At 36.4% G+C, this 12935-nt stretch overlaps 1 protein-coding gene across 1 annotated transcript in view; it reads right to left on the bottom strand.

The window, feature by feature from the left end:
• Window positions 1-12935, bottom strand: part of LOC150079465 (dual oxidase-like) — a 177149-nt gene that overhangs the window by 11892 nt on the left and 152322 nt on the right. The window contains exons 28-29 of the mRNA XM_090383907.1: window positions 8618-8782; window positions 3967-4122 (exon numbers count right to left, since the gene is read on the bottom strand). Of these exons, the coding sequence (XP_090240033.1) occupies window positions 3967-4122; window positions 8618-8782 (321 nt within the window). The remainder of the gene's footprint in view (window positions 1-3966; window positions 4123-8617; window positions 8783-12935) is intronic.

The raw sequence follows: 12935 nt of genomic DNA, 5'->3' as shown, positions 1-12935 counted from the left end.
ATATTGATGAAGGCATATCAAGCTTAATAAGTTTTTGTAGTTTCTTTTATCGAACAATTTACTTCCACAATGCCAAATGGAAGTTTGTTTCACCAATTGTTTACATTGCTTGGAAAATGAAATTGTTAAATATATATTCTGCTTATTGCAGAATGTGAGTATGAAGTGATGATTAATATGGTATATGCAATTGACCTGTTTCTATTTAGAAACAGTGCAGAATCTGCTTGGTAGTTTGCTGTGCTTCAAAGGCAGTTGAAAGTGTTATCTCTCAGTTAAAAGCATTTGTTTGGTACCATCTGAGGATTCATTGTGAGTTTTGCTCTTACATTTGGGGCAAAAGATTGGAAAACAATGTTTGAGGAATTTAAATGGTATAAGTTTATAGAATATAGTAATTGGTAGGGTGGGGAGCACACCATGAACACTTCTGTGTAACTTTGCCTTTGACTCAGAAATAGCTTGCTCCAGCCCTTCTGAATAAACTTGCACAGACTACTGCCTTTTGGTATAGGATATTTATTCTGCAGAAGGGCTTATAAAAATTCAGAAAATTCCATTTTTGGACTCTCCTTTAGGCCCATCACCATAATGAAGGTCAAGCTTAAGTTATAAATTGGGTTCAGAAGAACAGTTTTCCATACAAACTGTTCATCATGTTTATTGGAAATACGATATATAAAGTTAGAGAGAGAGGAATAGAAGGCAACAAAAAGTGTATAATAGAATATAAAGGAAGTAAGCAAACCCTTAGTCATAATTATGAGAGCTTCCTTGGACTCAGGGGAGGTACCCATAGACTGGAAATGTGCAAATGTGACCCCAATTCACAAAGGAGGATCAAAGGCTGACACAAGTAATTATAGACCTGTGAGCTTAACTTCTGTTCCAGGAAAATTAATGGAGGCACTGGTTAAAGAAGCACTGCAGGATCATTTAGACAAGACTTCAGTTATAGCTCAGACACAGCATGGTTTTGTTAAGGGGAAGTCTTGCCTGACCAACTTGATTGGATACTATGATGCAGTCACAAAAGAACTGGATGCAGGGAATAACTTTGATATTATATACTTGGATCTTAGAAAGGCTTTTGATACTGTTGCACATGGAAGACTGCTACACAAATTGGAGCAGTGTGGCATTGGAGGCAAATTGCTGCTATGGATAAAGGGGTGGTTGAGGGAGAGAAGACAGAGTGGTAATCAATGGACACTGCTCATCATGGACTAATGTTATTAGTGGAGTCCCTCAGGGCTCAGTGTTGGGTCCATTATTGTTTTCTGTATTTATAAATGATATTGATGATGGTATATCAAGCTTAAATGTCCAAGTTTGCAGACGATACAAAGGTTGGCAGGGTTGTCAAGGACACTACTGACACTATGCTGCTGCAACAGGATCTGGAAAGGTTGAGCAGATGGGCTGAGAGGTGGCAAATGAAGTTTAACATTGACAAATGTCAAGTACTACACATGGGAAACAGCAACCCCAGAGCAACGTATCAACTCTGTGGTAGAGAATGAAAGGGACTTGGGGGTGGTTGTGCAGGCAGATATGAAGTTCTCTGAGCAGTGCAAACGGGCTGCAAGAGTAGCTCATGGAGTATTGTCAATGATATACAGGAATTTTTCCAGCAGGGATAAGGAGGTGATTATTCCCTTGTATAAGGCAATGGTCAGGCCACACCTAGAGTACTGTATACAGGTCTGGAGGCCTCATTTCAAGAAGGATGTAGAGCTGCTGGAACGAGTACAGAGAGGGGCAACAAGATTAGTGAATGGAACAAAGGGGTGCTCTTACGAAGAAAAGCTTAAGTTTTGCAAATTACAGTGTCTGGAGACTAGGCACCAGCGAGGTGATCTGATAGAGGTGTATAAAGCCTTGAATGGTTTAAGCATGCTCAATGCTGATGGGATTCTTCCTCTAGCTCAGAAAAATCACCTGAGAGGGCATAAATTCAAATTGAGGAAAGACAGATGTAGGATAGACGTGCGGAAATTTGCCTTTAGCCAGCGGGTGGTTGGTTGGTGAAACAGACTTCCATCCCTTGTGGTGAAGGTTGATAGCCTAAATAAGTTTAAGGCTCAGCTGGACAGGTATTTTGAACGAACAGAGGGGTGAAGTGGATTTTTTTTTTTTTTTGGCTGATGCTGCATAAGCTTGCTTTCTTGCATCAAATGCCTCTACTAATGCTAATAAATAATTGCAAAATTTACAAAATAAGGATGTTGCCACATAACTTACAGCCCAGATTGTAAGCACTTTGCTTGCAATCCTGGCCGTTGACACATGACAAGAGGCTAGTTTTGTAAGTTGTGTGGCACCATCCCTATTTTGTAATTAGTTTATTAATTATTTATCTATTATACAGCGAACCCTCTATTTAACGGACTCCGACATAACGGAACGGACAAATAATAATACAGTAATGTACATATTAATCTCAACCATATTTTTTTTAGGTTATACAAAACTTCAGTGTTATTAAAAATTAATAATTACCTATTTCCATTGTTTTGATAATTACCTACTTTTATTTTTATAATCAAATTCAGGAAATTGTTTTTTATTCTTTCTGAAAACATGTTCAAATAGCTGTTTTCCCAGATTATGGATAACAGATAAGAGCAGGCAGTGACTTGCAAGCTGAACGTGATTCAGGACAAAACTGCAGGTCTACTGCCTCGCTTTGTTTCGGTCTGTCTGCCTCAAGCTATTATGTGGTCAGGTTGTTTCTGAATTGTGACTTTATTTATGAAATAATTTTTCAATCTGTACAATTTAAGATGGCATCAAGTGATAGAGGAGTTAAAAGAAAGCGTGTGAACTTAAATGTGGCACAGAAATTAGAGCTAATTGAGAAATTAGAACAAGGCATCTCAGTAGCAAGTGTTTATGAAATTTACGGCGTTAAAAGACAAACTGTTTCTGATATCCGTAAATCAAAGGCCAAATTGCAGCATTTAATATTTACAACAGAATATTACATATTGTTTATTATAATTTAATTTTATATTGTACATTGTATTAAAGCTTTTTTTACTTTAAGAACAATAAAAAATGGCCCCCATGTTACATTCAATTTAACGGACTTTTGGCATTAACAGACACCTTCTCCCTATTAGTCTGTTAAATCGAGGGTTTACTGTATTTTTTTTCCCCCCAACTCTCTCTTATTATTTTTTTTCTCTCTCTACTTTATTGTCCATGTTCAGTATAGAGATTTCCAGTAGTTAGCATTTGCTGCCTTTGACTGCACTAGACTAGTTCCCCATTTTTCTGCCTTCTTGTTCCCACTTTATTTCATGCAACACAGCAGAGTGATCAGGAGTGAGAATACAATAGCAAGTTCTCTTTGAGTAGACCAGGGTTCAAGCCCCTTGCTGCTAAATACTGTCGATATGCCAACCTGCACTGGACTAGTTTGTCAGATTAGTCCATTTTCCTCAACCTGACTTGTTGAGGAGGCCTATATCCTGCAGTGGATTGACATTGGTTGCAGACTTATTTATTTAATATATATAATTAAGTAGTTAAATGAAGTATACTGACTGAAGGTGATCATGATGGGGGGGGACACATAAAAGTGATGGGGGATTTCCAGTAGACCAGCAAACTGGCTTACAAGTTATGCATTACTGGTCTAAAAGAATGAAAGCAAAGTTGAGTTAGAAAGTACAGCCACATAGAAAAAGGACAAGCAAATATGGTAGATTATTTCTGAATGAAAAAGCATGCTTTGTGTGCCATTTTTGTTTGTACTGCATGCTATCTTCTAAGCAATAAGTAATTAAATTCTGGGGTTCTGTAATAAGATTATTGATTTTATAATTAGTTCTGTAAGAAAATTTTATGGAGATTGAAATTGTAAAAACGACCTCAATTTAAGATGAGACAGAACAAAAGAAGTGCACATACTTAAACAAAACTAGATTGCCCAAGAAGGTTTCATATAGCTGGACTTACCAACATTGTTGTTCGCAAGTCAAACTTGTGAAAGAATTGTGTGATGAAGATGTGTACTTCCAACACATTTGTAACATCCTTCCTTTCAACATCTCTGAGGACATCAATAAACCACTCAAAATGGCGGTGCGATGGACAGATCCACAAAAAGTAAACCTATTTGAAAGAGAAAAAAAAAGTTAAATTATTAATTGAATTAAGTTATTAATTGTGAAATTACCAAGTGAAAAGAAATTTCACTCTCTCAGTAATGTTATATTGTTTCTGATCAGTATACACAACTGCATAAGCATGCACGTGCTATGTGTGACTTCTTGCAAAAATATTAAAAGGTAGATATTTTTCTATCAGAATGAAAGATAAGAGCACTTGTATTTCTTCTTTTAATATATATTGGATCAGAATAATTGTTCAAATAATCAAAGCTTTAAACAAACTTCTGTGAATGGTTAAAGTAAAGTACACTTGCAGTTTAGGAGAAATCAGTGTCTGCCACACTTCAACTGAGAAAAACAAATGGCAATATAAGCTTGCAGTGAAATATCCAATTTCAAAGTTCTGTGTTGAAAGATGTGTGAACACATGTACATTACTATCATGTAATAATGGTAGATATCCTCATTAAGATGTCTGCTCTTATTACATAAACTTAAATTGTTGCAAGCACTTTTAGTAATATCAGTTGGATACTTTCCATTTATCACAATACTTTCTTCTGAGCTGCTTTTAAGATAAGTAGGAAAGGATAATGACAAAATTTCAGTATGAAAACAAGGCAAGCAATGAGTAAACGTTACACATCTCCAGAAAACTTTTCAAAGTAGTGTTTGCCGAAGTCATTCAAACTTGTGCTGTTATGCTATCGGACAGTGATGTGTATTTCATTGTTTCCTACTAATTAAATGAAAGCTGTTGTCAATCAAACAACTTGGAGATATATTTTTCATAATAGAAGGATATAGATCTCTTGGAACAGGTGTAGAGAAGAGCAACCAAATTAGTCACGACACAAACAGTTACTCTTACCATAAAAGACTTCAGTGCTTTAAAACTAGGTAACTGGTGTAAAAACAGTGAAAAGATACAAAATTATTCATTTTTTAAAAAATATTAAATCCAAATGCATTCAATTAATACTGAGCATCTGCCAATTTCGTTATGGAAATAGGCAAAGGGCATAGACTTGCTTACCTTGACTACTTTCAACTGAAATTTTCACAAAATTTTTTTCTTTCCTTCTTTATAACAAGCTGCCATAAATGTAGAAAAATAAGTCAGATTTATTTATGTATCCTCTTATTACTATACTGAAGTATAAAACTTACACCTGCAGAAACAAACAGTTACTTCAGATCATTCTACATCAAGTTGCCACTTTGAGTTACATCTATGATTAGATCCTCCTTTAATCCTCAGAACAGCCTGGATTTGCATGGACTCAATGAGGTGTACTGAAAGCATGCCACAAGTTTGCTGGTTCCATGTTGCCTGAACTGCTTCCTGCAATTCTTGAAAATTGTATAGTTGCTGATTTCTACTCTCAAGAGATCTTTCCACCTCAACCCACAGTTGCTCAACTGGATTGAGACCTGGTGACTGGAGAGGCCACTGCAGTAGCTGAATTCACTCTGTTCCTGGAACCAATCTGCAAAACTGTGACATTGTGCATTATCATGTTAGAAGGACCCATTTGCAGATGGATATATTACAACCACAAATTGATGAGCCTAGTTTCAGATAACCCTTGCATCAAAGGGCCCAAATGTACACCACAGAAGTACTCCCCACACCATTAACACCACCACCAAACTGCATTCTTAACACCTGGCAGGATGGATCCCTTGACTAGAGCTGTTTGTGATATTCTAGTCCTCCTATCAGCACAAAATGGCAGGAACCAGGATTCGTCAGACCAACAATATTTTTCCAATCAGTGACTGTCCAAATGTTGGTGTTCCCAAGCTCATTGTAACATACATTCTTGTTTTTTTTTTTTGCTGACAGGAGTGGAATCCAGTTTGGTTGTTGGCTGCAATAACCCATCTTTGACAAGGTATGATGAGTTATGCCTGTTTGGTTACCACTTGTATATAATGTACTGAATCAGATGACAACTTAGTACACTGTTGTACTAGTTTCTTATTTTGATTCAAAAGCATAACTAGAAATTGATGCCTATGGGCAAATATCAGAAATGCTCATTTATTTTCATAAATGTAATTAAATTATAATAAAATTATTATCCATAAAATAACTTTTTATATAAAAGTGACAGGTCAATTCCGGTTATTTGGGACACATCGGGACTAATGCATTTTGGCCTGATTAAGCAGCTGCCCCAATTATCCGAAGTTTCACATAAATAGTTAAAAATAGAATGGACCCCCGCTTTACAATTGGTTCACTGTACAATCAAATCACGTTATGATGGACTCACCATAGTAAACTACCGTTCACTATACGATGTGTAGTAAGTGCAGTCATTGTGATCACGTTTGTGAATTGAATTTTAATAAACAGCGATTCTAATTAGCAAAAATAGGAGGAAATTTATCCAATATAATTAAGCACAAATTTACCTTTTATTACCTTACCAATTAAAAAATTAAATGATACGTGAAAATCAGAAGAATGTGATAATTGGAATAATTAATACGTACTGTAATATGTACATACTAACTAGTTGACATTTCTGTTCACTGACATTTGTGGGTAGGGGTTAAAATTTAAAACACTAAAAAGATAAGCAATCAATAACAAAGAACATGGCACCCACAAATTGCAAGTAACACGATACGCGCAAGTGAGAACAGAGTAACGAGTTACGAAGCTTTAAAAATAGGAATGAAGAAGATTCTGAAAATTAATTTTTTTATATGATTGAAGATTCCATGGAAGTGAGAACACATTTCACCATAATAACCCACAGCATTCCAGCTGTCAGTATTATCACAAATTCAATAAGATAGAGTTTACTATCCGTTTACGATAGATTGCACTAACAGAAAAGCCCAATAAACAAGTGACTGCTATTTGTTTTATGGTTGTGACCTCCAGAAATCTGACCGAACCACGTGTACGGTAATCTCCAGTGCTGCGGTCTCCTGCCCCGATTAAATGGCATGTTGTCCCGATTAAGCGAAGTAAACCCCTGGCTATTTTCTCGATTAGGTTTTGTTTTTTAAGATTTTCCCCAAATAAACGGCTGCCCCGATTAACAGGAATCCACTGTAGTTGATTCTAATAGTAATGATAGATTGTCATATTTTAAAAATAAGTTATACAGTCAGTTATTCTAACTCCATTTGGCACCTAAAATGAATTGCACTTGTGGATGGGGGCACCCTCACCACACCCTAGTTATACCTCTAATTTGACTGACTGTAGCCTTTCTATTACCTTGCACAATCTTGTCAGCCTCTGTTGGCCTCTTGCATCCACAAAGCTGTTTCTGACTAGAGGATCACTGTTGGCTGAATGCCATTTGGTTTTTAGACCAATCTCAGTTAATATACCCAAGACACAGTTGTGCATGAAAACCACAGCAGTGTTGCAGTTTACAGTGCATCTTGCACTGACTAACTACCATGGCACATTCAAAATCAGCGATGTTTAAAATCACTTACAGCTTTTGTTTTTCCCATTCTTGCATTAAATTGCACACCTACAGCATCCCTATATTATGAACACACTGCTGTTACTTAAAGAACACTCCATTTCATGAAGTGATACTTCTTAGTGGTCTGCTGTCCATTATCCCAGGGACTCACATCTGGTGAGTTTTGGCTTGGCACACCCAGGATCCTGAGCTGGATATCATCATCATCCTCCTCCTCCTCGGTTTTGGTCTCTCTCTCTAACTTTTTTTTTTTTTTTTGGCTGGTGCAGCATAAGCCTCTGGCTTCCTTGCACCATATAGCTAATAATAAATAATATACTAACAGCATCTCATGCTGATCATTCATCACTTCTGGAACATTTTATTTTTGCAATAATATTAGAAAAATTATTAACTTGGTTGTCACCATCCTCAGAATAAAGGAATTGCATATCATTTTTGCTTATTTTATTCAAAAACAAGAGTGACACTTTGCAAAAAAAAAAAAGTAATTTTTTAGCTCTGCATACAAATTTTTTGAAGAACAGTCATCCAAGATCACCCTAATACTGCTGTGGTCCTTACATAACTGGATGGTGGTATTGTGAATGTAAATTAAAGCTAAGACTACTTATTCTAACTGGGACAAAGTTAATCAAAAGATACTAGACACTGTCTAGTATCTTTTCATTCATTTTAGGTGCCAAACAGAGTTAGAATAACTGAATGTATAACTTATTTTTAAAAGAACTAGACATTACCAATATTTTCACTGAAATTTATTGAAAGCTGAATCTGATTCATAACAATAAAGAACAAATGCTAAATTTTCGACCTTTGTTTGTTTTATAGTAGCAGTGGGAGAGAAAAGAACATAAGAATCTGATGTGTTTAAGATTACTCCACCAAAAATAAAAAAGGAAAAGCACATTAGAATAGAATATTTCTGCTAATGTTTTTTAGTAATTCTAAAATGAACATAAAATCATGAAATGTGAATTAATCATAATATTAGCAGACTATACAAATTAGTTTGAAACCATTTCAACTTGCCTTTTTACAAGCAACTCCAGAATATCTGTTTGTAGAAGTGCCAAAGACGAGATCATTGAGGATAGAAGCATAAGGCGTTACCCCAATTCCTCCACCAACCATGACTGCAATCTCAAATTTATACCAATCTTGGTTTCCACCTCCATACGGCCCCTCAAGTCTTATCTATAAGGCAATGAAAATTGCTTGAGTATATAGGTGTAATAAAATGTAACTCCTATAGTTTGATCTCTTAATCATTGATGTGGTAAAAAGATACAAATTGTAAAACAGGATAGAGAATCTGATAAAAAAAAAACAACTGATTGCATTGATTAGACTTATTCTAATGTTGAAATATTAACTGAAATACTTCAAAATCAATTCTAATATATTAAAATTACACCCAGGGCTCAGAATGGGCCTGAGCATTATAATGTCACATATATACTTAATTATTAAAAATAAGATTTTTATTAATTAGCATTCCTGTTCATAAAATTTTAGTTCAATCCATGGTTACACCACCTCATGGTACAACCCTTTAGTATGGAGTTATGTGACTAATAAACTACCAATGTGCTAACCAAATTGGATAAATCATAGACCGAAGCTTTTTTTTTGCTATGACAGGATGAAATGATTAAGCCTCCTACTGCTTCAAATATCATTGTGATGTCACCAAATGAAATCGCCAAAAGGTGAATCTAGATAAGACTTATATACAGCCTGTTTTGGGACTTGCTGACTCTTCATCTTAGATAAGTGGATTGAAGAAAGCATTAGAAAGTTATTTAAAGTTGTAATGAGGCATGGCTGCACCTTATTGCCGCTTTTTTGTAATTTATATGGACCATTTATTAATAAATGCAAGTCACTGACAAAATTTGGCAAAAGATGAAAAAATTGATCATTATTGTATGCTGATATTGGGCTGCTAAATAATATGTAAAGTCTTCAAGAATCTCCAAATAAATTATAAATTAGACAAAATTTGGAATGAAAATTAGTTATGAAAGTTGGAAGAAACACGCAAAATTTAGATTGTAGACTAAATAACCAAAAATTGGAACAAGTTAGTAGTTTGTATATCTAGGAATGATCTTTAATGAAGGTGGATTAGACATGGAAATAAATAAACAAGAGAATAAGTAAAGCAAAAAAGCATCGAAAAAACAGGTAAACAAATTCACTTGAAGCAGAAGAGAAATTAGACAAAAGACAAACTAGTTAATAACACAGTTTTCAAGCCTAATTTAGACTTTGGAACTAGAAGTTGGGTAAGAAACAAAGGAATTGATCAAAAATGAAGTTAAGAAAAAGAAAATAGACCTACAGATGAAAGAAATGGCAAGACCATGTTACAAATGAGGAAATAAAAATCTTGGGGTAACTACAGATGGGAGCCACAAGCATGTTCAACCAGTTCTATCAAACAGGACCCCACACCCAAATTGTCTGAATAATAACATCTCCGCATGTTTTCCCTATTTATATCAACAAACCTACTACAGTCTTATGTCTAGTTACCAATTCCAAGAGCCTGTAAAATTTGAAGAAATAAAAAAATTTAAAAATCACTATTACAAAAATACCCCATATTTATTTTTGCACAGGACCCAGGTCCCTGCAAGTAATTGAACATGGTTTCACAAATTTTGGGGCCAGCCCTGGGTAACTAACATCTGATCAGGCAAAAATAGACTATAAAGCCTGGCAAGCCAAGAGGAGAGTAAATTAATGGTGTCAAAGAAGCATTATAGGTTAGAGATAAAGATCTAACAGGAAACTGAGGAGTGGAAAATAGCAAATGGAAGACAGTCCAGGAGGAATGACCTCCAACACCTACTAGATATAACAGATTTGGATGATAAAATTAGTGAGAACATCTGGTTATGAATGGCACTGGCTGTATTTTTTAGGTGTGATAATATATGTGCATAAAACATCTTTTGTCTTCACCCTGTTCATCTATCTGTCCATTCACATGTAACAATTTTACTCCTAGTGAACAGATATTAGGAAATTTTATATTTGGGACTTTTGCAAAGATTTGCTCAGCCATTCAAAATTTAATTAAAATCAGAACAACAGAAATATGGAAATTGTTTCTTTATTTTTTATTATCAATCATGAATTATTATTGTCTGCTAATGTTTTTCAGAAAGGTCACAGTGTTGTGTCACTGTAAGGCTCTGGAGACCTGGAGTCATGTTTTTATATTATTGTCATAAGTACTTAGTACATCTCAGATAGGAATTTTTATTTGCTAGTCCTAATCTTGCTTGCCTGACTGATGGCAATGAGGCTCAATTAATTAAGACTGAGGAAGACTTTCAGGCTTTTCAAAAATTTTCCAAGAAATTATTCCTATTTGGTCCTTGAGGTTGTCACAGACATCCTCTCAGATATGCCAGACAAGCTGTACTAGCTACCTGGGAGTCTAAAACGCTGGTGGGACTATATTTGGGTGACACTCAAGTCAAGTGGACCCAATTTCGGCAAAGTTTGGATGGTCTGTGACAGCCAAATCCTCTGCTTGCACCTTCATGATGGTGGGACTGTTAGTAATCCTGGGTATAACCTCCATGCACAAGTACATGGCGGGTGACCACCCAGGTGTGAACCAACGTAAGCAGGGGTCGAGGTGTGGCGCCCACACCACATGGAGGAATGCTGCCCCTCTATGTTACCAGGCAGTACTAGGTGGTAGATGACTCTCATCAACCAGTGCAATACCACCACTTTGTTTATTGGAGGCTTGAAGTGGTGGAACCCATGTTTAGTCTCCAGAGCTAAGTTCCGGCCAACCCTTTCCCATCTCTTCCATCATGCAGTATGATTGATGACTTTTGAGGTTATGATGAACATCATGGTGAGATCCAATATTCCTTACATTTCGAGGGTACAGCTCTAAAACGGTGTTCGCAGGCCGGCCACTAGTTAGTATACCGGACCGAATCTATTGGTAACTCTCTAGGGGGCTTCCAAATCAGCTAGTGTATAATCTTGCTAGATAGTCTGAGTAGTGTGTATGCGGGGAGCATTGTCAAGGCCACGTTATGTCAAGGATCTGGGTATATTCTTACCACATGTACGCCATATCCAAAAATTTCATTACTTCATACAGCATGTCCCAACCACTTTTTCTTACTATTGAATACACCATGAATTGTCAAACTAATAGAGCAAGCTATCTGCGTAAAGATCTAAACCCCCCAAGCACTTCCTAATTCATTTCACAAATATACGTGGTCTCAATTCTAATCTCAATGATGTCCATTTCCACTTGCAGTCTGCCAAACCCCATGTACTTTTTTTGACAGAATCTCAGTTATCGGTTGATTCAACTACTGCTCATCTCAGATGGCCAAATTATTCGCTGTATGATTCTTTTCACCTCAAAGGTGGTACACTTGTGCATATGTCCGTTCTGATGTTCCCTGTCAGATACTTGGCAATTTGGAGTCTCCTCTCTTTGATGTTCTCTGGCTTAATCTCTCTACCTCATTGTGTCAAATTCATCTGTTGTCTCTACCGTTCTCCCAACTCCACTAATCACTTGGAGCTCTTTGACTTCCTCCCTTTGCAACTTTACTTTCTCCAGTCCAACTTTCCTAAAAATGAGGTAATTTTCCTTGGTGATTTTAATGTTCACAACTCCAGCTGGCTTCCGTTTTCTAGTCACACCGACCCAGCAGGTCGAGATGCTGAGGCTTTTGCAATTACTAATGATCTTGCACAGATTGTTCATTTACATACAAGAATACCAGACAATCCTAATCATACAGCCAATACACTTGATCTTTTTCTCACAAACAACCCTTCTAAGTACACAGTCGAAGTGAGAGGTCCTTTAGGCACTTCAGATCACAACTTGGTGATCGTCTCTTCTCAAATGGAACCTTTATCTCATGACTATTCCCAACCTTGTGTTGTTTGGCATTACAAGAATGCAAAATGGGATGACCTGCGAGACTTCATTTCTTCGGTTGGATTACTGTTTCAAAACTTCTGATGTCAACGTTTGCTCAGATCGTGTCAGTGAAATTATTCTTGCAGGAATGGAATCCTTTATCCCCCACTCCACTTTAAAATCTCGTCCTTTATCTAAACCTTGGTTTTCCGATAAATGTGCTAAGGCTGTTCAAGAGAAGAATGTTGCATATCGTATTTGGCTTATTTCTAATTCTTCAGTTTCATTTTCTGCCTACACCAAAGCTTGCAACAATTGTAAAGCAGTTATTAACCAGTCCAAACTAGAGTTTGAACAGGCTAAGAGTAGAAAACTTGCTTCTTGCCCTAATGGTAGCCGAGCATTCTGGTCTCTTGCCAAAGC

Source organism: Mastigoproctus giganteus, chromosome 10 (assembly GCF_048544385.1).
Source record: "Mastigoproctus giganteus isolate SK-2022 chromosome 10, ASM4854438v1, whole genome shotgun sequence".
Classification (NCBI taxonomy): domain Eukaryota; kingdom Metazoa; phylum Arthropoda; class Arachnida; order Uropygi; family Thelyphonidae; genus Mastigoproctus; species Mastigoproctus giganteus.
This window is presented reverse-complemented; position numbering and strand designations above follow the sequence as displayed.